At 43.0% G+C, this 22507-nt stretch overlaps 1 protein-coding gene across 4 annotated transcripts in view; it reads left to right on the plus strand.

Annotated features, from left to right (window-relative positions):
• Nucleotides 1–1691: 1691 nt before the first annotated feature.
• The window catches only part of EEF1AKMT2 (EEF1A lysine methyltransferase 2), a 49190-nt gene continuing 28374 nt past the window's right edge, over nt 1692–22507 (plus strand). The window contains exons 1-7 of one of the 4 annotated variants that reach the window (XM_065553556.1): nt 1727–1853; nt 3519–3679; nt 7280–7345; nt 7949–8063; nt 12260–12367; nt 13871–14087; nt 14883–15426. In XM_065553556.1, coding sequence (XP_065409628.1) covers nt 3582–3679; nt 7280–7345; nt 7949–8063; nt 12260–12367; nt 13871–14087; nt 14883–14980 — 702 coding nt within the window. In that variant the 5' untranslated portion in view covers nt 1727–1853; nt 3519–3581 and the 3' untranslated portion in view covers nt 14981–15426. Of the gene's footprint in view, nt 1854–3518; nt 3680–7279; nt 7346–7948; nt 8064–12259; nt 12368–13870; nt 14088–14882; nt 15427–22507 lie in introns of those variants that run through there. The other 3 variants (XM_065553557.1, XM_005305871.4, XM_042855364.2) reach the window with 3 other exon arrangements.

A 22507-nucleotide genomic window follows, 5' to 3' on the forward strand; every position in this document is an offset into this window, starting at 1 on the left:
GATAGACTTCTTTTGTGACCTTATTCTGTCTAACTAACAGGGGTGTTGTAAAGGTAAATACATTAAAGATTGTGAAGTGCTCAGACACTACACTGATTGGAGCTATAAGCACCTATCCTGGATTGACTGATGGATGTAGGAGTTTAGTGGAGGACTTTAGCTGAAGGCTCGGCTCTCCTCACCCTCCCTCCCCCACAGCATATCTCTGACACCTTCCTTTCCACTTCATTATTCCCTGCACTATTCCAACACTCCACCTCACTACTGTCCCCATACTCCCAGCTCAGACTAGCCAAAAAAAAAGCCAGCCCTCCCACCCCCAGACCCTGATTCCTGGCTCACACAGTGACAGGGAAGACAGGGAGAGGAGCTCAGACTTCTCCCAGAGAAGCCCCTCCCTCCCCCCAAGATCATACATGGAGAGCAAGGAAAGGGGCTCAGAGGAGGGAGGGGATACCATGGGCTGACAGATCCCCTCCCTCCTCTTGCCAACCAGCTCCAAATCCCCAATCCCAATGTCCTCCCCACCCTTCTACTTCCCCTAGTACTCCTGCCCCAGACCTTAAAAAACGGACACTCCAGCAGGAGTGCTATAACCTCCCCTTCTCCCTGAAGACCCGCCCCTGCCCTGCCCCTTCCACCCAGGCCTCACCCCTGCCCTGCCTTTTCCCCCAAGGGCCCGCTCCTGTCCCGCCCCTTCCCCCTGAGGCCGCGCCCCTGTTTGCTCCTCTTTCCCCATCCCTCCATCACTCACTGCTTTTCCCCTCTGCCCGCCTCCCTGCGAGGGTTGGGAGGGACTCGCCTGCAGAGCGTGGGCGGGAGCTGCATCTGCCCGATGCAGATAGGAGGCGGTCCTGGCTGAGTAGGGGCTGGCGTGGGTAATGACTTGGCACCTTCCTGCGTCCCTCACCCGAAGTAACTGGACTTTGGGTGTCAATAGATCTGACCGGACACCATCAGGTCCCCTTTTTGACTGGACTTTCTGGTCAAAAACCGGCCACTTGGCCACCCTACTACCAATGCCTTTCCCTTCCTCTACCATTTATCCTCCTCACCATAATCCCTCTCCCCTCACTGCAGCCCCAAAGCCTTCTCCACCTATATCCCCCACTACTCGACCCCAATCCTCTCCCCCCAGCACTGCTCTCACACAGTTCCACGTTCCCCCTCACTACTGCAACACCCCAGAGTCCCTAGTTGTGCAGCGAAAACACATGTCAGAATCTAAAAACGTTATGAGCATGTCATCTTAGGGGGCTGTGTAACCGGAGCCCCTTGACCTTAACCCCACTCAATTCCATGGTTCGAGAAATAAGGATTAGATTATCCTTCCTTGTCTTTCATCTTCCCTCTAGTTAAGCAATGCTCAGTGCTGGCTCTCTGCTATAATAGCCCCCGAGACAGAAAAGGGGTGTGTGTGTGTGACAGGGACCCCTTGCTGAAGTGACCCAGGTCTGACCCGACCCTCCCCCCGGAGGGTACAACACCCAAGCCAGCCTGCCACTCGAAGGGCACTGAGAAGAGACGTTATTTAAACACACAGCGCTTCACAAGCGCAACTGAGCCCGGCCGGAGCAGCCCCGATCCCTGTACGTGTGGTCACACCGGGCACGGCTTCCACGACCCCAACTCCCCTCTGCCATTACTCCAGCCGCACAGGGCAGAGGAAAAGTCCTCCAGCAGCCTAGAGGGGCTGGCCGCAGGTGTGCTCTAGCCCAGCCGCGCGCTCTATGGTGCGCGGGCACTTCCGGCTTCTCTGCCGCCTGGAGGATGAGTGTCGCCGGGGAGCGGCCACGTGACTCCTCGGGGCTAGGGCCCGAGTTCGGCCCCTCGGCCCTGGGGACCAAAGAGCAGTGAGTCCCGGGCGGGGCGCGGGGCCTGCCCAGCACCTTGGGCGTCGCAGCCCCTGGCAGAGTCCCGGGAGAGCGCAGGGTTTCGTTCCCTAGTGGGCAGGCCCTGGGTTTGTGTTTGCAACCAAGGCTCAGGCCCGGGCTTTTCAGAGGGGCTGCGGCCGTTAGGCTCCCAACTAGGGTTGCCAGTTTGGGATGGACGTATTCCTGGAGGTTTCATCACATTGACATGATCTTTAATTAAAGATTCATCTTTAATTCCTGGAGACTCCAGGACAATCGGGTTGGCAAAATTGTCCCCAAGCCCATTGACTTTCATTGGGACCTTGGTTCCTGCTTCCTCTGGCGCTGCTGAGCCCTGGTGATGTCTGCGCTGCGGTTGCGAGGTGTCATCCCCAGCCCGGGTGGGCAGGCTGGCGAGTTGCATTAGGGCATTGAAATAGTGTTGTGGCTTCGGCGATGGCTGGGTATACGTCCCCTGGGGATCAGGAAGGCTTGTACATGGGTGCTGGCCAGACACTGCCCAAACCTTTGACCCCAGCATAGGTGCTGGAACTATGGGTGCAAGGGGAGCTGCCGTAACCCCGGCTTGAAGTGGTTTCCATTATATATAGGGTTTACAGTTTGGTTCATTGGCTCTCAGCACCCCCACTAAAAAGATTGTTCCAGCATTCCTGGATCATGCTGCCATTTCTAACGTGAGCTCCAGCAGAGCTAGCATATATCATGTATTCCTGAGCTGGAAATCAAACCTCCCTGCTAATACCATTTGGGCTTGTCTACACAGAGAAATTGACTGCTATAGCTATTCCAGACTAGCTCCCCCTGTGAACACTCTATTCCAGAATAATCAGAGTGTGATTTCAAAGCAGAATAGTTCATTCCTCAATAGCTATTCTGGGCAATTTCCCCATGTAGACAATTGTAAAGTAAAAATTGTCAGTTTTTTGTAATTTCTAATTAATTAATGACATTTTCCCCAGGCACTAGATCTCAGCAAAGTTAGTTGCATCTTGCTCTCCTTGTTTCAGTCTTTTTTCTTTGATTGTGGAGTTTAGGAGGAGAGCATGTGACCTTAAGTATGTAGCAATGTGTTATAGGCCTAATATTTTCTCTTGAACCTGAGGAATGAATCCTTAGTAAATTGTACAATTTCCAATTATTCTTCATCGCCTGCTACAGAAAAAAAAAGTTGTTTAAAAGAAATTTTTTGGACTCTTTGAGAAAAATACATGCTAGTACCCGCTACAAAAATTACAACCTTAGAAGTTGGTGGTTCTGAAAGCTTTTTATAATCCTACAACTCGAAAGCAGTTCCATTTTAAAACCCAACATTTAAATATGAGCTAAAATATTTCAAGTTTTAAGCTCAATCTCAGGAGCAGTCAGAAAAATCTAATTCCTCCCCTCCCCCCAATGCAGTTCATATATAGCAACCTGCACCTTTTCAGTTCACTCTGATCATCCAGCGTTATCTGTACTGTGGACAAATGTTCCACATCAGTTTGTATAATATACAAATAAATCTTTGACTGAGCAATACCATGGAGAACCTAACAAGTTCTAACATGGATCATAAAATAACTGAGTATGCCATTCATTTGTGTCTCAGATTTTGTAAGGGTCAGATTGGTAGTGATTTCTTTTATTTTTGCTTGATATTCTCAGAGTTTGTAAGGAGCTTCACACTTTTCTGGAGCCTTTCAGCACTCAAAAGGAACATTACAGTTTATGAGTACGACAAACACCATTATAACCTTATTGATCTATCTTGGCATTAAAATGCTTACTGGAACATGCGCTGTCCTTGCAAGATGGAGACTTTTGATGTAATTTGGCAACTTTACACTGTTCCATCCAACGGGATCCAACCACTGGAAACAGGTTTCAGAGTGGTAGCCGTGTTAGTCTGTATCAGCAAAAACAACAAGGAGTCCCTGTTGTACCTTATAGACTAACAAATTTATTTGGAAATAAGCTTTCATGGGCTAAAACCCACTTCATTGGATGCATGGAGTGAAAACAGTAAGCAGAATATATATTATAGCACATGAAAAGATGGGAGTTGCCTTACCAAATGTGGGGTCAGTGCTAACAAGGCAATTCAATTAAGGTGGAAGTGGCCTATTCTCAACAGTTGACAAGAAAGGGTGAATACCAAGGGAGGGGAAATTACTTTTGTAGTGCTAACAAGGCCAATGCAGTCAAGATGGCCCATTTCAAACAGTTGACAAGAGGTTGTGAGTATCAGCAGAGGGAAAATTACTTTTTGTAGTGACCCATCCACTCCCAGTCTTCATTGAGGCCTAATTTGATGGTGTTCAGTTTTCAAATTAATTCCAGTTCTGCAGTTTCTCATTGGAGTCTGTTTTTGAAGTTTTGTTGGTGAAGAATTGTCACTTTTAAGTCTGTTATTGAATGACCAGGGAGATTGAAGTGTTCTCCTACTGGTTTTTGAAGGTTACAGTTCTTGATGTCTGATTTGTATCTATTTATTCTTTTGCTTAGAGACTGTCCGGTTTGGCCAATGTACATGGCAGAGGGGTATTGCTGGCACATGATGGCATATATCACATTTGGTAGATGTTCAGGTGAATGAGCCCCTGATGGTGTGGCTAATGTGGCTAGGTCCTATGATGGTGTCCCTTCAATAGATAAGCGGACAGAGTTGGCAACAGGGTTTGTTGCAGGGATTGGTCCCTGGGTTAGTTTTTTTGTTGTGTGGTGTGTAGTTGCTGGTGAGTGTTTGCTTCAGGTTGGGGGGCTGTCTATAAGGAGGGACTGGCCTGTCTCCCAAGGTCTGTGAGAGTGAGGGATCGTCCTTCAGGACAGGTTGTAGATCCTTGATAATGCGCTGGAGAGGTTTTAGTTGGGGGTTGTAGGTGATGGCTAATGGTGTTCTATTACTTTCTTTGTTGGGCCTGTCCTGTAGTAGGTGACTTCTGGGTACCCTTCTGGCTCTGTCAATCTGTTTCTTCACTTCACCAGGTGAGTATTGTAGTTTTAAGAACACTTGAAAGAGATCCTGTAGGTGTTTGTCTCTGTGTGAGGGATTGGAGCAAATGGGGTTGTATCTTAGAACTTGGCTGTAAACCAGTGGTTCCCAAACTGGGGTTCATGAAATGTTACAGGGAGTTCTCGGGGGAAAATTCCCTAATGGCGGACAGAGCTGTCCTTAGGGACTCTGGGCAGCATGGGACCAGCAGCCCGGAGCCCTTGGACTTCCAAGAGCTAAGCAGATCAAAGTAAACACATCTATCACACTGAGGAGATTTAAACTTCAAGTCTCCTTATAAGAAATGGAAAGGGAGGGGGATATTTTTTTGCTGTTTTTAAAATTAAATTGGCAGATACTTTTAAAAACAATACTATTATGAAGAACAAGTTTAAGCTTTGCTGTAACGTGTGTTGTTTGCTTGAACTGCTCAAGACCTGAATGCTTGTATAAGAGGAGCTCTTTGAGTTGGCTTCTTAGATACCTTCATGCTGTTTCACATCTGATACTTCTTGATGAAACATAGGAGCCTTGTCTTATAACAAGCTTATTCAAAATGATGCAAGCTACAAAAGTGAGATCTTGGAAGAGTGTTGCCGTTTTCATAATGTAATAAAAATACTATAATGATAAATAATAATAATAATTAGTGTGTAATAAACATGTCATAAAAACAAATTTTATATTTCCAAGATCACTGCTTTTATAATTTATACTCAGGTAAAGGAGAAATTACCTGGAAATACTCATTTTTAGGAGGGGGTTCACGAGACTTGACATTTTGGTGAAAGGGGTTCACAGGTTGTTAAAGTTTGGGAACCACTGCTGTAGACAATGGATCGTGTGATGTGGTCTGGATGAAAGCTGGAGGCATGTAGGTAAGTATAGTGGTCAGTAGATTTCCGGTATAGGGTGGTGTTTATGTGATCATTGCTTATTTGCACTGTACTGTCCAGGAAGTGTATCTCTTGTGTGGACTGGTCCAGGCTGAGGTTGATGGTGGGGTGGAAATTGTTGAAATCCTGGTGGAATTCCTCAAGGGCCTCCTTCCCATGGATCCAGATGATGAGCGAAGATGTCATCAGTGTAGCGCAAGTAGAGTAGGGGCGCAAGGGGACGAGAGCTGAGGAAGCGTTGTTCTAAGTCAGCCATAAAAATGTTGGCATACTGTGGGGCCATGCAGGTAACCATAGCAGTTCCGCTGACTTGAAGGTATAAATTGTCTCCAAATCTGAAATAGTTGTGGGTGAGGACAAAGTCACAAAGTTCAGCCACCAGTTTTGCCGTGACATTATTGGGGATACTGTTCTTGATGGCTTGTAGTTCATCTTTGTATGGAATGTTGGTGTAGAGAGCTTCTACATTCATAGTGGCTAGGATGGTGTTTTCTGGATTGTAGGAAGTCAGTGGTGTCTCGAAGATAGCTGGGAGTGCTGGTAGCGCAGGACCTGAGGAGAGAGTCCACGTAGCCAGACAATTCTGCTGTCAGGGTGCCAGTGACTGAGATGATGGGGCGTCCAGGAGTCCCAAGTTTATGGATCTTGGGGAGCAGATAGAATACCCCTGGTCGGGGCTCTAGGGGTGTGTCTGTGTAGATTTGTTCCTGTGCTTCTTCAGGGAGTTTCTTGAGCAGATGGTGTAGTTTCTTTTGGTAACCCTCAGTGGAATCAGAGGGTAATGACCTGTAGAATGTGGTGTCAGAGAGTTGCCTAGCAGCCTCTCGTTCATATTCCAACCTATTCAAGATGACTATAGCACCTCCTTTGTCAGCCTTTTTAATTATAATGTCAGAGTTGTTTCTGAGGCTGTGGATGGCATTGTGTTCTGCACATGGGGCAAGTGATGCTGCTTTTCCACAATTTCAGCCCGTGGGTTTTAGCCCACAAAATATTATGCCCAAATACATTTGTTAGTCTCTAAGGTGCCACAAGGACTCCCCGTTGTTTTAACCACTAGAGAATCTCCCCTAGGTTAGCCTTAGCATATAGTCACTCCCATGCCACCTCTTAAATCTTGGTTGCTGGTATAGGATAGGTATGGGATAAAGAGATGTGACTGGGGCTCCCAGCAATTCCTAGCTCCTATAACAATCCATTAGGGCTGTTGGCAGCTAGTGGAGGTTATAACAGTCTGACCTACTCTGGAGGGCTAACTTAATGTGAAGAACAACCCCAGGATCAGGGGAATGCAAAAACACACTGTTGCCCCCTGGCCCATACCCCTCCTGGGTTGTGCTATACGCTTCTCAAACGGAGCTGGAAATCTGGCCCTTTGTTTTGATGCATGTGTCTAATTTGGGAAATTCAGTAGCTTATGGGTTGGACAGGGGGTGTATGATATGTGAATGCAGTCTCCACCTGTGCCCTTTCTTCTTGATCATTCATGTAAGTCATTCCTGTGTTAATTTCATATTCTGTCCTCTCTTCCTCTCTAGTTGGGATGCTGCATATGAAAGTGAATTACAGATTTTTCAGGAGAGTGGAGATGCTGGGGAAATTTGGTAAATAAAGAGAATAACTATCAAATGACATATGCATACAGTATTTTTATTCTTTTGAAAATATATGGAGTAAAAGCAAAATAAAAAACTCATTGAGTCACTGGATAGTTCAAAGTATTGGTAATATGATATGGAGCTTTTCACCTTGGAGTCACCAATTCCTATTTGGCCCTATTCTGTTGTGACTGAAAATTGTTAGTTACTCCCTGAAAATTAATTGTTGTGTGTGCAGTGAGTTGGTGGTTGCAGTCTGTTTTACTAGTAGGCACATACTCATTTCACCAAGGACATCCATTATTATCATCAGAGACTAAGAATTAAATAGGTAGCCCAGGGAAGCTTCCAGTGCAATCTTTATTTTATGTGGCCATAAAGAGGGCCTTAGTTTCCAGTACTGATAATCCCAGCAGGTTTTAAGCCATTTGGTTTACTTAAAACTTAAACAAATCAGACTTGGAATATGATCTATGTAGGTTGTTGCCTAGATGCTATAGTGACAGGTGCTTTATGAATGCCAGATAGGGAGAGAGATGAAGTACAGTTGCTGCAGTGCCTTTCATGTGTCTTGGATATGTTAATTACTTAAGCCTCTGTTTCTGATAGGTTTGGAGAAGAAAGCATGCTTCGTTTAATCAGATGGATGGAAAAACAAAAGATCCCTCTGGACAGCTCTGTGCTTGACATTGGAACTGGAAATGGTGTTTTACTTGTTGAATTGGTTGGTATTTTGTAAAATTACAGAATCAAAGCTAAGAACAGAGAATATAAATGTACTGCAAATGAGAGAATATTTCCCTGTGAAGCTAAGTTGCTCAGGCTTCGGCTTCAGCCCTGGGTGGCAGGGCTTGGAGCCCCAGGCTTCAACCCCAGGTGATGGGGCTTCGGCTTTCTGCTCTGGGCCCAAGCAAATGTAATGTCAGCCCTGCTTCTCGGATCCCCTGAAAACTGCTCGTGGCCCCCCCATTGGGCCCCGGATCCCTGGTTGAAAACCACTGGTTTAGATTACAACTTCTTGGGAATGTCTTCTGTTTCTCTGAGCACTTTAAAGGGAACTGTAAATTTGAAGTCTAATCAGTTTCAAAAACTGTTATAAATAATATCTGGTTCTGTACCAGCTTCTGAATTCCCCTGCCATGGTTTGTAGACTTACTATGATCTTTTCTTATGTTTTAGCATGCTTGTCTCTCCTCTATTGCTGTGTGAAAGACCCACAATAACAAGAGAGAGAACTGACATACTGTAGTATATGGGAAATAGTGAAATTGACTAATACACAAAGGGCTGTCAAATGCACAAAATAGAGATGTTCCCCCCTTGCATCTTGGTTATACTACCCTTAGCATTACTTGTGAAAATAGTAGTTAAAATATTTTCAGGCAGAAGTGTGGGTTTTTTAAGTTGATGGTATCCCTTTAATTAAAAAAAAAGTGATAATTTTTCTCTTGAGGTGGGAACACAGCATCAGGTATGTTTTAAAGACTGATATTGTTATTTCATAGGAGCACAACAGGGCATGAAGTTGAGCAATCTTCAGTAAGTTTAGTTATGAGTAGTTTTGTGTTCCTTTTCACATTTTTGATTAAATGCTTTGGTAGAATGTCTTAGCTGGTTTAGATTGAGTCAGTGTATGGTATTCACCATCCCAGCACTTCTCCATAGGCTTTAGCAGTTACAGCAGAATTTAAGTTTGTGTGCGGCTCTTGTATTTTTTTTAAAGTTTATAGTCTCCATGAATGTGAGCCAATGCTGTCTTGTCTTCCTAAATCTGCAGATAGACAGAAACAGTAGCACTGAGAAGTATAACTGCCCCATCTATCTCATTAGAGACGTTAATTTGAAACCTAATAGTTTTAAATTCACGGTTAACACTTTCACTGCAGAAGAATGTAGTTATTTTGGATCATACTTGAGTATTGTACCATCCTTGAATCTGACCCCTGATGTAACTTGTAAACATACAATGAATTTTTATTCCATATCAGGAAAGGTAAAGATGATCTGGGAAATCCACTTCTAAAGGCTATTGGCACCGCCTCCCCCCCCCCCCAAATTATTCCTCAAGTTATAAAGTGCCCCAAAGTACTGTGGTTTGACAAGGGAAGTACTTGTCAGTATTTAAGTGAAGTACTATTCTGAAAAATGATCGTGATGTTGATTATTTATTCTCAACTCGAGATGAGATTTGCTCAGTTTATAAGAAAAAGCATTAGTTTTTCCAACTGGCAGCTCTGTAATCTCAGCCCAGGATCTGGAAGTAATACTGGGATTCTTCTGGCTCATGCATCATCAACAGTAATAAAATTCTACAGTTGGAAGCTGGGACCTGATAATTCCATAGAAACTGCAATGCTGAAAGAGCCAACATGAAGTTTATTAACTAAATAGGATGGAACATCTCTGGAACATGGTTGTACAGGGTGTGCGGTGGGCTATCATCAGAGCAAGAAGAGGTGAAGTGAAGTCATATCTTGGTTCCCAGTGGGAAAGTAGACACATGTATAAACAGTCAGGAACAATAAGTGGGATTATACAGAGAACAATTATTCCCATGGAGGTTAATGCTGGTTGAAGCATTGTTTACTCCTGTACAGCAGGCTGTATATAGATGAGGCAAAGCTGACTGACAAAAGTAGGTGGCTCTAGAAGAAGTCAAGTAGACACAGAATGCCACATGCCAACATACCTTAAGCAGGTGCACCACATGAGTGACCATTGTGATGCTAACAGATCCTGATACCCACCCACAGGCCAAAGCACCCCGAAGTGGGTACAGTACTCACATTGTTGTATGTATCATGCAGGCACAGTGGGGAAACTGCCATTCCACAAGTTCCAACAGACAAACTCTTGAAAACTTCCTCTGTCGTCCTTTCCTTTATTTATCTCCTCTTTTCTTTCTGTCTCTGCTCGCAGTATTTGTTGTCCCACCACCCACAATGTTGGGTCCTCTTGCTCTTTGGCATATGTGTATGATGAGGAGCCTGCAGACCTGCTTACTGAGGGTCTAGTGTACTGAATTTCAGAGAAGTTGTGACTTCTCCTGCCTCTGTGTTTGTGATGAGCTTTTCTCATTCAGTTACCTTTTCCTGGATACAGCACCAGGAATATAGCCCATTCACTATTAATAGCTATGGAAAGACTGATAGAGCAGTCAGGCCACCGCTTACGACTCTGACCTTTCTGTTTCCTGAATGGTAGGAGAGCAGAGAACATCTGGGACCCCTACTAACAGAGATTGTCAGTACATCCTTTAATGAGGGAAATCTACTACCCAATTCAGAACATGCAGTAATCTGGCCAACACTAAAGAAACCATTGCTCAGTGCTAGTGACCTCGCAAACTATGACCCATATTTAACCTGCTTTTTCTAAGGACACTAATCAAGAAACCAGCAAAAAACATTTTCCAATACCAACTACCAGTACCATTGGTCAGGGCATGGTAAAGAGACATAATTGGTTACTCTGGTGTGTGATTTTTTCCTGTCTGTAGAAGAGAGTAGTTAGTCCACTTACGTTCATCTGGAGCACTCTGCAGCATTCAGTATCATTGATCTCCAAACACTCTTGGCCTGTCCCAAGAGAATGTAGGTGAGCAGAAACTCCCTCAAGTGAATCATGTTGTTCCTCAAACACCAAATTGAGAGGGCTGGTATGGGAACTGTTCTTCCACCTCCAAAGCTCTCAACTATGAAGACTCACAAGGCTCTGGAAGCTCTGGGAAGACAACAGGGGAGGAAGTCTTAGCAGTACACAGCTCGTTGTCAAATCTTTCCATGCCAAATGTGAACAACACAGTCTCTCAGCTTTCCTGATGTTTAGCTAAAATTTAGAGCCTGTATTAAAAGCAGCTGGTTAAAGCTGAACTCACAGAGGTTATGCTGTTAGGAAGAAAGTGCTGCAAAAAGCATGTCTTTGTATATCCCCTGCTATCCAGGGCATCAGCCTTCCTATTAAGTCAGTGCACAGCCTTGGATCCCTTTGAACTTCTTAATGCCATTGGATTCCCAAATGGCCATCTTGTCATAAAAACATCTACTTATATCTGCTGCTGGCCAGAAGATCGCATCTTCCATGGTGGATTCAGACCTGGCCACTTGTGACATCCAGGCTTCATTTTTGCAATTCATTCTATCTAGGAATGAAACCACACACTCTCTGGTAAAACGCCAGCAGATACAAGATGTCGTAACTCATCTGCTTAGGAAAAGGTTTGCCATTAACATATTAACTCTGCTCTGCTCTCTGCACTGGTTTATTGAGTACAGAGTCTAACTCAATGTCTGTATGGCACAGCACATAATTGGCTTGTGGAACTCACTGATAATAGAACTCAGTAGCATTCAAATAAGGATTAGACGTTAATAATCAGAATATCATATGCAATTACACCAGTTAGGATTAAAAGTATTAGGGATTTCGGTCTGCGTCAGGACAAATCAACTACCTGCCTGAATTTAAGAAACAATTTTCCCATAACTATGTTATTGTAGAATTGTCGAGTATGGAGGATTTATTCCTTCCTTTGAAGCATCTGATACTGGCCATTATTGTGATCTGTGTGGAAATTCCTGTTTTCTAGTTTCCTTTTTCGTGCAGATTAGAGGATGTATTATTGTGTTTTATAATTACTTCTGCAGCGTGTTACTTGCCATGGTTCTGCTCAGTTTTCCATCTATTGGAAGGAACTAGCTCTTAGTTAACAATTCTGTTGATGTACAAAACAAAATAGAATAACAGCTCATGCTCCCATAGCTTTTTTGGTTCTACAGAGGCATCGGGAATAAAAATGAGTAAAAGCTTTTTTTTGTCATTAGGATGAGTAGAATTGACTTGGATTATACACAGGGAGCAGACCTGCTGAGTAAGGATAGTTTGCTAGTACACTGAGTAAGATTCTCTCTCTTTCTCTAGGCAAAATGTGGTTACACTAATCTCACTGGAATTGATTACTCTCCTTCTGCAATACAACTTTCTCAAAACATAATAGAGAAAGAAGGGCTGTCTAATATTAAATTGCAGGTAAGTGTTCAGAGGGATTATGTTAGGGAAAATAGAAAGCAATTGAACCTGAGAGATTAATCGAGTCACTTGATTTCAGATACATGTTAATATACTGACTACATTTTTTGAAATCTAATTGTAGTTCTGCTCACTTGAAGGGAACTCTAACCAACAGCTTATTAATACATCTGTATTTGCCAGAAGATCTCTTGGTGAAGATTTTACTCCCCTTGACACCTGTGCAAAACTCCCATTTAGGCTAACAAGAGTGTCATCCCTGAGCAAGGGGAGAGACTAGATCACACTTTAAAAGATCAATTCTGTGTTCTAGAATATACACTCTGACTTTCAGGTAAGAAATAGCAGACTAAATATGTCAAACTACAAAAAATTCAACAGTGGTACAGACACCACTGCTTTTCATGCAGACCAGTTCATTGTTACCTTGTGTTCCCCCTGTCTGGATGTTCTCTTTTCTTATACTGAGGGCAGGTCTACACTACAGTTGGGATCGATGCTCTGAGATCGATCCATTGGTGGTCGATTTAGTGGGTCTAGTAAAGACCCGCCAAATCGACAGCAGATCGCTCTCCGGTCGACCCCCGATGAGAAGAGTAAGGTATGTCAGTGGGAGATTTTCTCCCGTCGACCCCCTGTGGTGTAGAGCCCGCAGTAACTACACCTAAGGGACGTCGACTCCAGTTACGTTATTCACGTAGCTGGAGTTGCGTAGCCGAGGTCGACTTACTGCTATAGTGTAGACATAGCCTTAGAATAGATCATAAACTCCTTGGGCCATGTCACTTTTGTTCTGTTTATATGCTGCCTAGCACTCCGGGACCCAGGTCCATGACTGGGGCCTCTCAATGCTGCCACACCGCAAATAGTAAATAATAATACCTTAGAGTGAACTTCCAAATACATTAAAGATTGTGAGGTGCTTAAATACTACTGCAATGGAGGCCAGCTAAAGCACTTCAAATAGGTAGGCATGTAGCTGGGCTCAACTAAAGATTTTTGCATAATGCAAAGGGAGAATCAAATTGATATGGCATCAAAATTATGCAAAGCAGTTGCATGGTAACCACTTCCCAAATAGACATAGTGTAAGGAACTCATGCAGCCCATGGGGAGGGATGGACTTGATCCTGTCTGTAAGGTACTCATACAGCCTGTGCAGAACTTGTAACTGAATTAGTATAGTTTACCCCCTATTGGTCATTGCTCACCAGAGGACGGCCAGGCTGGCTGTATAAGAGCTCAGCGAGTGCCAGTCAGTATCTGCTCAGGGAAATGGCTGCCTGGCTCCTTATCCACTAGGTGCTATGTTGTGTGCTTGGAATAAAGCCTGAAACTGCTTCAGCTGATTCTGAGTCTGTTGTGAGTGTTATCTTGTTCCATGACACTTAGATGTTGTCAATTTTTGTGCCTTCACAAATGAAAGCACCAGTCTCCATTAGAGATGCAGCACTTCCCAAGTAAAAGATGATTATTTACATACTATGTACACTTTTGATTTAGGTAAAAGACTTCTTGACTCCATCAGCTGAGCTATCAGGATTTCAGATTTGTATTGACAAGGGAACCTTTGATGCCATAAGCCTTAATCCTGACAATGCAGCTGAGAAGAGGAAGCAGTATGTGAAATCACTCTGCACGGTGTTGAAAATGGAAGGCTTTTTCCTCATAACCTCTTGTAATTGGACCAAAGAGGAGCTGCTAAATGAGTTCAAGGAAGGTAAGTAGTGGGGCAGAGTTATCTGCCAACTTGTGGTTGTTTAAGGTTTCGGTAGGTAAATGTTAATGTCCTTTTATTGCCGTGTTTATTTGATCAGAGTGGGATTAGACATCACAGCGATAAAACGTGGGTGCGCGTCCTCAGCCTTATCCTCAGTACAACTTCCATCATTGTAGGCATGGGTAGGGAATTCTGGCTCCCACTTTACCAGTCTAGATGCAGTTCAGGAGTTTTATACCTTCCAACCTCAGAGGACAAGAATTGCAGGCAAGTTATTCTGGAGAAGAAGAGAATTATTTACCAGTATGGCTTTTTTCCTCTGGTCTTTAAAATAGATCCCCCATTCACCCACCCAGCTCACCTTTAAAATTGGGATACATTTTTATCTTTTCTCTGAGTCACAAAGGAACTGGCAGTTGTAGGCTGTGACATTCCATGTGCACTCACATGTCACTTGCTCAGTGAACCTCCTGATGGGTCTGAATTCTTTTACTTGCTAGTCAGCTTCTGAATCTCATGCCTGAAGCTTGAAACCCAAGTGTACTGAGAACGAGAATTGCTGGCAAATTCTTATCTTTTCTGTCATTAGTCTGCACAATGCAGCTAGCTAAGATTTTATTATCTATGGAGGAGTTTCAGCTATATAAAGAAGCAATATAAAACACAGAACTATAAACTTACAAAGTAACTAACTTGCTTGTTTTCCATATGAATTAAAAGTGGTTTGCAAAAGGTTATCCAAGGGAAGAGTAACATGACTTCTTCTTAATAAAAGCATTAATTTCTGTCTGGCAGGATTTGAAATTCTGGAGGAGTTGCCAACACCCAAGTTCTGCTTTGGAGGGAGAATTGGAAACAGTGTAACAGCCTTGGTTTTCCAAAGAAAAAAATAAGGCCATCCATCTTGGACAAATTAGATTAGCTGAGAAAAGAAAAGTCTTCACTTCAAAGTAAACCTGATGCAAAGGAGAGAGAGAGAGAGGAAACCCCCCCAGCATCTGTGTAAATAACTGCTCACTGAGTACACAATAAAACACAGTGCATGTGCTGTACTGCAATGGGCCTCCATAAAATTCAGGGCAAGTTATATATAACTGAAATGTTTCTAGGGTAAATTCTGCTCTTGTGCTGTTTCTCTTTGTTATAGCTTCATTTATTTCAACAAAATTGTGTGGGTGTAAGAGGAAAAATAGTGGCACTCTAATTTTTCAGAGACCATCTAAAACTATTCACATTACTTTTGCATTTGAAGTGTAAATATTTTTTTCCTATTTAATTTTTATTTTGGTTTCTAGTGACCAGTTTAAAATAAATTTAAGCAGTAATTGAATCATACAAAGCAAGAAGTCTTATTTCTGTGTTTGGCGTAATAATGAACGTGCTTTTGAGATCTAAACACTGGGCAATTTTTTATTTTATTTTTGTAAAGGAAATATGCATGTTACAGTGTAATTTGAAATCGGCCTTTAGTTAAATAAGGAGGAAAATGAGTGTAAAGATTGTAGCACTCGCAAGACATTATAATGTAGTGCTTTAGGATGGGATTTTCATAAGTGCTCAGAATTGACCTACTTCTACTTCCACCAAAGTCCATTGACTTCAGTGGGAGCAGCGTTAGGGTAACATTGAGTGCTTTTAAAAATCCCTCCCTGAATCTCTAATATATGCTCACTAATACTGATCAGTACCAATTAAATACTTAAAGATGCTGTTTGGTGTTATTACAGCCTCTCAATAGCAGATATGCTTACCTATTTCAATATTAATTAATTGTATGCTAATGTGTTGAAGGGCCAGTAATGAACATCTCCTTCTCCAGTGAATTTTGTATGGCATTTTAGTTGCATAATACCCAAACAGAGACCGCAAAACCCCACACCCCCAGCCTAATAACCCATGACTGATTATATTTATTTTTTTTAACTCATGTTCATTTATTCGTTTATTATTTTATATTTGTGGAATAATGATATAGCTGCCTGGAGAGAGAAGAAAGAAATATTTCTCCTCCTTTTATGACTTGTTCCACGCACATTTTCAGATGGCAGTAAACATGACATTTCAAGCATCCAACAATTCCTATTAGGCAATTTGTTCTCATAGAAGAAGAATGTCATGTTTGCTCATCAGGGAAATGCTTTCCTAGTTCTCAGTCTGAGCAGGTTGGTTGGGTGCAGGGAATCCTCCCTTCCCCTCTGCTGGTCTAGTTCTCCCCCTCTGCAAGAAATAAGGACCAGAAGATCTGTACAGTAGGAGATCCTCCATCCTTAACCAGCCCCTAGTGTGGCATTCCCGAATTCCGCACCTCTTTGCACAGTGGAACTGTGCTAGTTCCTTTGAAAAATGACCCAACAGAAGTAGAGAGCAGGTTTTGGTCCCAAACAAATAGATTTATTTGTATGCTTAAGCAGCCTAGTATCCTTACCTATGTTCAAAGTAAAAAAAAAAAAGTTAGATGTGGTAATGTTACCATTTGAATAGCCTGTGGGGTAGTATTTACTACATCCCATCTAAAGGTTTCCAGCAGATAGGACTAGCAGTGCATGTAAGAGTTGCCCATCATCAGTTCATACCTTGGATATATTGATGAGATAACAATACATCTTTGGAGAGATGTTCCCAAGCCTTAAAATATGGGTCTGGATTTTTGTAATAAATTTGGGATCAGGTGGATCCAACACAAGCAGATATTAACTGACACATACACCATTATGGGGTGTTTGGATATGAGGCTTCTGTTTTATTCCCATCTGTAATCTTTGCTAATCTAGGAGTGATATAGGGTTTAAAAGCATCAAAATAAATCAACTATGATCGCAAACTACAGGAAATTCCTTTAATCAACTAACAGGAATTTAACCATAATTTCTCAGTCCATAAGACTTGCATGGCTTAGGCCTGTTATTGTTTTGTTTTGTTTTTTAAAATGACTGATTTATATTTTTATCCATGCAGACTATATAAAAATATAAAGTCTCTCCAACTATTTATTCAAAGCTTGATTTGAATAATTTTTACAAATAAATTCAGGCAAAATTGGTGATAGAACTGAAATTGGATCAATCCTCTGACATTTTATTTTATTTTTTCAGCAAAGCTTTTAACAGTAAAGGTTATAACGTCTCATCTTAACACTGGTTTGAAGATTTTCTATGGGCCCTATTGTCCACAGTGTGAGAAAGTTTCTTCTGGATGGTTTCCGTGGTGTGGGAAAGAGGTGGATCAGCTCCCCAAACCCATGGATCTTTGTAGGAAAATCTAGGCCCTGTGACTCACTGCAGTATTCCCTCCCAGCTCTCCTCAGCAGTATAGCTCGATCGGCAACAAGGCCTGCATAGGTGCTATACACTGCCTTCAAACATCTCCCCCCACCCGCTCTCCTTGAAAGGGAAAGGGGTGGGGAGGGGTTTGGTAGTGCAGAGGAGATGCACACAACTGTTCAAGGAGCACCGTCAACTTGGAAATAATCTTTCCATTTGCAAATGTTGTACCTAGTATTGTTACAATTAACTCCCCCTCCACCCTCAAAAGGTTACCATAACTGGAAGTGTGTAGAGAGAGGCATTTCCCCCTCCCCCCCCCGCGCCCAGGTAGCTTGCTTTGTGCATCTGTAAGCACTCTGGGTATAGTCAGTTTCAATGTTTAATTGATGGTCAGTTGTGTTTCCTTGTCTCGTGTATTACTCTGGGATGGACCTTACCTGCATGCTGTTCCTCAGGCTCTGTTTATCAGTAACAAGAGCAGTAAAACTAAAAAGGAAGAATCATTTGACAGGAAGTGGTGGAAGAAATGGGGTGGCCCAAGCAGGTTTGGTGGGGGTGATTAGTGGATTTTAATTCTAGAAGGGGCCAGTATGTCAACACAGGCAATAAATCTATCAGAGTGGTTCCTCCATCTAGTATCAAGTTCTCCTGCTCTTGGGCATGCCCAAAAGACTCTTCTAATCATAAACGGGAGCAGAAAAACCCATCTAAACTGGGTTTAAAGAGGATTTTTTCTAAAAAGAAAAAAGAGAACCTGTTTGAAGGATGCTCTGTCAGAAACCTGATTTGTTTTAATATTTGTTTTTTTAAAACTGGAGATTTCCAGTATGTCTTTAATATAAACTTCATCAGCTTGAATTTTTTCTTGACTAAATGGCTATGGAGATGACTTCTCAGAGACATTCTCTGTGTCTGGGTCATATGCTGTGCTCTACATTTCCTTACCAAGTTAAAGCCTACAAACATTTACTCTCATCAATGGAAAACCAACTTTTTAAAAGGGAGGTTGAGACATGCTTTGGAGCAGTGGTTCTCAACATGTGCATTTACTAGTTCACGGGGTCTTGGCTGGTCACACAGTGCTGGATCTCTTCCTTGTTTCCAGCTGCTGACCCATATTAAAAGAAGCTAAAGATACATTAAATACTTTCCTCCTGTTACTTTGCCAGGTAAACAATTGCTGTAGTTGCCACAGGTATGTTATGTGATCACTGTTGAATGTGAGGTTTGTGGCTAATCACCACCCATGAACCGATAAAGGATTAGACCTCAGACTTTGCCTGTGGAACCGAAGTCTGGTTGGATATCACGGCAGGACTGCTGTTGGGGTGTGCGGTTCAGCAGAAGGGGAAGCAGGGAAGGGTTTCTGATACAAAGCCCACTGAAGTCAATGGAAGTTCTCCTATTGACTCCAGAAGGCTTTGCATCAGGCCCAATGGGCCCAATCTAAAGCCAGCTGAAGCCAATGTAAAGGCTCCCATTGAAGTCAATGAGCTTTGGATCATGCTGTATACAAACAAGTGGGCTGTGAGCAGGGTATTCTCCATGATGGATCCACAGATTTGGAATTTATTTTCCTCCCAATCCTCTTGAGCAGTTAAACCTTCAGGGCCTGGTGCAAAGGTGGTATGATCTAGGCATTTGAGGTAGCAGTGCATTAAGGCTTGGAGAGGTTTGTTGTGGGGCTTGTTTTATCTGCGGTCCTGTATGTATTTTACATTGAGAAAACCAGGCCCTTGCATTTAAATTGTACTGGGAAAGTAAACTATCAAGGTGCCAGAATTTGGATGGGGGCCTAATTCTTCATTGACCCTTAGTCCCACCTATGTGGGGTTGGCATTTTGAGTTCTTCTTTTCCATTCCAGTCTGTCTTGAAGCAGTTCTTTGGAAACTCCATAGCTAAATCAAATTCTTTTGTATGACATCCATCCATCTAGTTTTGGGGTCTTCCAACCCTTCTTTTAATCTCTACGTCTAAGTTTAACACCCTGTTTACTATATATTCTTCTTTTCACATGCCCACACCATCTAAGCCTGGATTCCTTCAGCTTTTTTATAATTGGTAACACCTTCACACTTCCCCTAATTCGTTTGCTCCGAACATGGTCCACCCTTGTAATGCCAAGCATTCATCTTAACATTTTCATTTCCACCGTATTCAAGATCTGCTCCTCGCTCTTCCTCAGGGCCCAGGATTAAGAGACACACAAAAGTGCAGGCCTAATTACCATCTTGTAGATCTTACTTTTTCAGTTTGATAGGCATTCTCCTATCGCAGATCAGTGCAGTCACTTCTTTCTATTTAGTTCATGCCTTCCCTGTTCTACTAATAGGGGGCAGAGGGGCCTGATTATTTTTTATAAATACACCTCTAACCCAATATAACACTGTCCCCGGGAGCCAAAAACCTTACCACGTTATAGGTGAAACCTCGTTATATCGAACTTGCTTTGATCCGCTGAAGTGCGCAATCCCCCCCCCCCCCCGAGCACTGCTTTACCACTTTATATTCGAATTCGTGTTATATTGGATCGCGTTATATTGAGGTAGAGGTGTAAATGAAATAAGTATGTATTTAAGAGAACAACTCTTGTGGCATTTCTACACATGGGACTCTTTTAGAGCCACTGGGTAAATATGTTCCCCAAAACAATTGATTCTTGGTAAATAAAAATCCCCCTCTTCTTCACAACAAAACACTTAGTTGAAACACTGCAGAAAAGGACCTAGGGGTTACAGTGGACGAGAAGCTGGATATGAGCAGGGCTGGCTCCAGGGTTTTGGCTGCCCCAAGCAGCCACCAAAAAAAAAAAAAAAGCCGCGATCTGCGGCGGCAATTCGGCAGGAGGTCCTTCGCTCCGAGCCGGAGTGAGGGACCGTCCGCCGAATTGCCGCCGAATAGCTGGACGTGCCGCCCCTCTCCGGAGTGGCCGCCTCAAGCACCTGCTTGACAAGCTGGTGCCTGGAGCCGGCCCTGGATCTGAGTCAACAGTGTGCCTTTGTTGCCAAGAAGGCTAACGGCATTTTGGGCTGTATAAGTAGGGGCATTGCCAGCAGATTGAGGGATGTGATCATTCCCCTCTATTTTACATTGGTGAGGCCTCACCTGGAGTACTGTGACCAGTTTTGGGCTCCACACTACAAGAAGGATGTGGAAAAATTGGAAAGAGTCCAGCGGAGGGCAACAAAAATGATTAGGGGGCTGTAATACATGACTTATGAGGAGAGACTGAGGGAACTGGGATTGTTTAGTCTGCAGAAGAGAAGATTGAGGGGGGATTTGATAGCTGCTTTCAACTACCTGAAAGGGGGTTCCAAAGAGGATGGATCTAGACTGTTCTCAGTGCTACCTGATGAAAGAACAAGGAGTAATGGTCTCAAGTTGCAGTTGGAGAGGTTTAGGTTGGATATTAGGAAAAACTTTTTCACTAGGAGGGTGGTGAAGCACTGGAATGGGTTACCTAGGGAGGTGGTGGAATCTCCTTCCTTAGAGGTTTTTAAGGTCAGGCTTGACAAAGCCCTGGCTGGGATGATTTAGTTGGGAATTGGTCCTGCTTTGAGCAGGGGGTTGGACTAGATGACCTCCTGAGGCCCCTTCCAACTCTGATATTCTAAGATTCTATGAAATAAGTATTTCCCTATCTTCAATGTCACACAGGTTTTTTTAAAAAATAAGGAAATATAATACAAGAAAGGTCATGAGATAAGCTAACAAACTCCAGGAAATTTGAAATGAAGGCTGATGCTCCCTTAGTTTCTGACTTCCACCTATTTGTAACCATACTGTTCTTTATAAGTAAGGGGATATGTTTACATGATGGCAATTGTCACTTAGTGAGCAGGAACTATCACTTTCAAAGGCGATTATATGCTGCTGGGTTTTGGTGCAATGTTTGTGGAGAGGCTTAGAGGTTAAGGAATTAATATTTGTTTTTTTAGCTTTCAGTATCTGGCCAGACTAAAGTGAAATCATTTTGGAGGGTCTGGGTTTTTAGAAGATATTGGATTACATCATAAAACTAATAGAATTATAGCTCATTGGCTGTTGCTGCTCCATAGAGGGCCAGAAATGAGTAAGCATGTAATTACCTCCTTTCTGTTCCTTTAGGAGAATGTTCTTCAGGTTATTACTCAGGGCCCCAGATTAAAACTGCAACTGTTTGCATTGTGCTTGGTTTATATCTGAACAAGGGTATTAGGGACTCACTAGATTGATTCCAAAATTAAGATTATGAGAATTTCTGTAAATCCAGAGTTGCCAGCTCTCATGGTTTTATCAAAAGTCACACCGTATTTAAAGATTTTAAAGGCTGCTGTCTTCCAAACATTTCTCATGCACAGTCTCTGCCAAGAAGTGAATATTTTTTAGAAGTTTGACACTCAGACAATTGAGTATTTTTTAGTTAAAGAGAAAGTGTCCAATCAAAATCACTCTGATCTAAACCCATCAAACTTGTTATAAGCGGATCCTAACTAGCACGTAGGACTATTTTTTCCCAAGATCTAGGGATGACCTGTCCTCCATGTGCATCTATAACTTATCTGAGAAGTTTGGATAATTCTGTAAGTTTCTCTTCACCTGATCTTAACTCACTTTGCTTTTTAAGGAGTCCTGGGCCTTTTAGCACGCCCAGTGCACTTGCTAATGTAAGGTGAGATGGAGTTTGTGAATTTTGTACTGCTATTTCCCAAAGATTGCAGATTATTTATGACTTTTAGAAAAAAAAAATCACATCCCCACTTAGCTGTGCTCTCACCTGCCTCAGTCATCAGCCACCAGTGCCCATACCTCAAGCATTGTCACATACACACACCCCACCACAGACGGTATAGGTATTGGTGGAATCCTCACTGTCATGCTCTCCCCTTGGACCTTTGCTTTTAGCTATAGCCATACTATGGGGTGAAACTGTCAGTTACCCCTCCCACATACAGCCCCTGAGCCTCTGGCATTTCCCATCATTCCTGGCTTCCTTTTGAGCAAAGAGGTGCCTGTCTCCTGCAGTTGCTATTGTATACAATGACAAAGGGGGCTCCAGGATTAGTACTGCCATGCCTTGTGTTGGGGAGGGGGAAGTGGCTCTCCCTCACAGCATTCTCCTGGGTCAAAGACACCCACGTCTCTTAAGTTTCTACCTTCCATCAGCAGCCTCCTGT

The sequence above is a fragment of the Chrysemys picta genome, chromosome 7, assembly GCF_011386835.1.
Source record: "Chrysemys picta bellii isolate R12L10 chromosome 7, ASM1138683v2, whole genome shotgun sequence".
In the NCBI taxonomy this organism is placed as follows: domain Eukaryota; kingdom Metazoa; phylum Chordata; order Testudines; family Emydidae; genus Chrysemys; species Chrysemys picta.